The following is a 3,640-nucleotide window of genomic DNA, read 5'->3' as shown; positions in this document are numbered from 1 at the left end:
GACGAGGGGCCAACTCAGCCTCTGGCCCCGGGAGATCAGGTACTGCTAAAAACCTTGAGTCCCCGCCTGCTACAACCTCGCTGGACGGGGCCCCATACTGTAATCCTCACCACTCCCACGGCAGCCAAACTGCTGGGACACGAGCCCTGGTATCACCTGACCCGGCTCAAACGAGCTCCCCCGGGTCTCCCAGAGACAGGGGTAGCCCCGGCTCAGGCCCCTCCTCCCAATCACTCCTACTGCTCCACCCTCACGGGGCCGACCAAACTGACCATCACCCGAACCCCTCTGTCGTCAATCCCAAAATAATTGGGGGACCACATCCCGATATCCGATGCTGACCTGGCACCACCCGCTGTGGCTGCTGACAATCACAGCTCTGGCCATACTTTTTGCCATTGGATTAGCGGCCGCGGCCCCCCGCGATTGGTCCTCCACTCTTCGACTGTCCCTGGCCCTCATATACCTAGCCATCTGCTTCCCACTCCTGAGGTGCTATTCCCTTGGGACACCCTGACCTGGTTACCAGCTCCAACCCTACGAGACCCACGGGGCTGGTTGTCTGCCACACCCCCTTCACCCCAACCTCAGAACAATGCAGGACTCTCTACTCTGGGTTACTCTGGAGGTACTGGGGGTCCTGGAAAAAGGGGGGCACACCTACCAAAGCCCCCACCAGCCTTTTCAAGTCACATGGATCTTAAAAAATGGAGAGACCTACAAAGAGCTAAACCGGACCACAGCCACCCAACCGAAAGATAAGTGGTGGCCGGACTTATATTTTAACCTTACAAAATTAATCGAACAATCAGGATACTCCAAGTGTAGGGTCAGGTCTCTCGGGTTTTATGCCTGCCCGGGACATCAGCGAGAAAACATAAAAACCTGTGGGGGAATGGTGAGCCGCTACTGTAAATCCTGGGGCTGTGTCACTTCCAATGATGGGTATCGGAAGTGGTCGGTGACCAGGCCAGACCTGATCAATATGTCCTTCACGGGTCCTCTTCCAAAATCAGATTGGCAGGGACGACCCTCCAACCCAGGGCAATGCAGCGACCAGATCCGACTATCATTCACACAGCAGGGACGGACTGAAAATAGATGGATTTCCGGGCTGTCCTGGGGGGTAGTGATATATGATACCTATGGTACGGGAAGCAATAGTGCAACATTGTATGTTCAGCAAGTCCTACAACCCGCCCAGACCCAAGTTATGGGGCCCAACCAGATTATTACACCCCCCCGCCCCTCACCACAAGGGACAAATGCCGCAAATGTTGTGACCTCGCCTACCCCTACCCCCTCTCTTCAGCTAACCCAGACAGACCCACCAGAAACCCAAGAACCCCTGTGGGCCTTGATCAAAGAAACCTACGGGGCCCTTAACCACTCCAATCCTAATGCGACTCAATCCTGCTGGCTTTGCTACACCTCACACCCACCTTACTACGAGGCCGTGGGTTTAAATGCCACCTACAACTTATCCACTCTCTCTAACTCACCACAGTGCTCTTGGGGAGACCGCAAGGTGGGCCTTACCATGAAACAAGTATGGGGTTCGGGGACCTGCTTAGGCACGGTTCCTACAGATAAACAAACCCTGTGCGCCCAGACTGACAATGACACCAACTTCACCGATAAGACCTACGTCATTCCCGAAATCGGGGGGTGGTGGATATGCTCATGGACTGGGCTGACGCCCTGTCTCCATTTGGCTGTCTTCGACCAGAGCAGAGAATTCTGTGTCATGGTAGTAGTAGTACCCAAGATTACATACCACCCAGAAGAGGTCCTCTACAACTTTTGGGACCAAGATACCCCAGCTCCCAGACATAAGAGGGAGCCCGTTACAGCTATTACTCTAGCAACACTGTTCGCCCTGGGGGCGGCCGGAACGGGCACGGGCATTGCTTCCCTGACTACACAACATCAGGGCCTAATCACCCTGAGAGTCGCCATTGATGAAGACATTGCACGAATAGAAAAGTCTATGATGGCCTTGGAAAAATCCCTAACCTCTTTGTCAGAAGTGGTGTTACAGAACAGACGAGGCCTAGACCTGATTTTTTTACAACAAGGGGGCCTCTGTGCAGCCCTCAAAGAAGAGTTTTGCTTTTACGCAGACCATACAGGGGTAGTAAGAGAGTCCATGGCCAAAGTAAGAGAAGGACTAGAGCGCAGAAAGAGGGAACGGGAAGCCCAGCAAGGTTGGTTCGAATCATGGTTCCAAAACTCCCCCTGGCTGACCACCCTGCTCTCGACCTTAATGGGACCACTCATAATCCTCTTGTTGCTCTTAACTTTCGGGCCCTGTCTCTTAAATAAGCTCTTGGCCTTCGTCAAACAGCGGCTCAACACGGTTCAGCTGATGGTATTGCGACAGCAGTACCAAGGGCTTCCAACGGACACTCTGTGACAAAATTAACGGCAGACGCTCCCTGTCATCCTGGCCACACCCTACCCCTCGCCGCCCCCGTTCAGCAGGAAGAAGCCAGAGAGAACCGGCGCCCCTTGTCCTATAACTAAAAGGCCGGGATGAAAGGTCGGGGCATGCCCCCGGGAAAGTGCTGCAAGGCAAATTCCGGAGGCTGGCTAAACTTCCAGGGGCTGGCCCCCTGCAGCCTGGTCCAATCAGGTACCAACACAGAGCCCTCGGACACTGACCACCGCTGTAGCCCGCGCTTTCTTCCTTATATGAAAAGACCTGGCCTGGATGCCTGCCCAGACTATAAAACCCCTCCCCACCCCTCATACCTTGCAGACTCCCTTTGTCTCCTCACTCACCAGCCCCCCGGGAGTTCTGCCCGAGAGCGAGAGCAACGCTTAATAAAAGGCCTTTACCACCAGTCCTTAGAGGCGGCTTTTTCTTTCTCCCGCGGCGTTTTCTAACAGACATCAAGTCTAATATTCTAGTATGGGAAAATGCTTCATAATTTGAAGAAGAATAAAAAGGATGGCTGAAGCAGGGTTAGAAGTGTAGTAGAAAATGAGATTAGAAAATTTATAATGAACCAGATCACGGTAGCCAAATTTTAGGCTATTTTGTGAAAATTTTATTTGAAAAAAGGAGAACTGAGACTTTACTGTTGTATTTAACACCCAGGTGGCAATAGTGGTAAGCAGGAGACATAAGAGATCTGGGTTTGATCCTTGGGTTGGGAAGATCCCCTGGAGAAGGAAATGGCAACCCACTCCAACATTGTTGCCTGGAAAATTCCATAGACAGAGTCTGGTGGGCTACAGTCCATGGGATGACAAAGAATCAGGTATGACTGAAGCACCTTAGACTAAGACTGAGGTCATTGACACATTAGAGATATTTATAGTGGTGGTGGTAGGGGTGGTGTTGTGTGGGAGAGGAGAGGGGATTGCAAAAACCTGACTGTAGATTCAAGACAGTGATTAATGACTCTTCTAAGAATTTGCTATATAATGAGAAATAGATAGATAGGATCCTAGCATAAGAGGTGATATATATATATATATATATATTGTTTTTTTAGTGGGGAAGTAATGGGCCAGTCAGCATGGTTTTGGTTGTCCATATTCAGCTGCAAAGGTAAATAAACTGGGAAAATAAACTTAGAATTAATAATGATTTTTAGTCAAGTACTTAACATGAAGTAAGGCAGATGAAAGA

General features: G+C 50.9%; 1 protein-coding gene across 1 annotated transcript; it reads left to right on the top strand.

The window, feature by feature from the left end:
• Positions 1 to 595: 595 nt before the first annotated feature.
• On the top strand, positions 596 to 2,662 carry LOC122426144 (MLV-related proviral Env polyprotein-like). Its single transcript, XM_043444782.1, has one exon. The coding sequence runs from the start codon at positions 596 to 598 to the stop codon at positions 2,414 to 2,416; it is 1,821 nt and encodes a 606-aa protein (XP_043300717.1). The 3' UTR covers positions 2,417 to 2,662.
• The last annotated feature ends 978 nt before the right edge of the window (positions 2,663 to 3,640 follow it).

This window comes from Cervus canadensis, chromosome 24 (genome assembly GCF_019320065.1).
Source record: "Cervus canadensis isolate Bull #8, Minnesota chromosome 24, ASM1932006v1, whole genome shotgun sequence".
NCBI lineage: Eukaryota > Metazoa > Chordata > Mammalia > Artiodactyla > Cervidae > Cervus > Cervus canadensis.
Note: the sequence above shows the minus strand (reverse complement) of the source record. Positions and strands in the feature narration are given on the sequence as shown.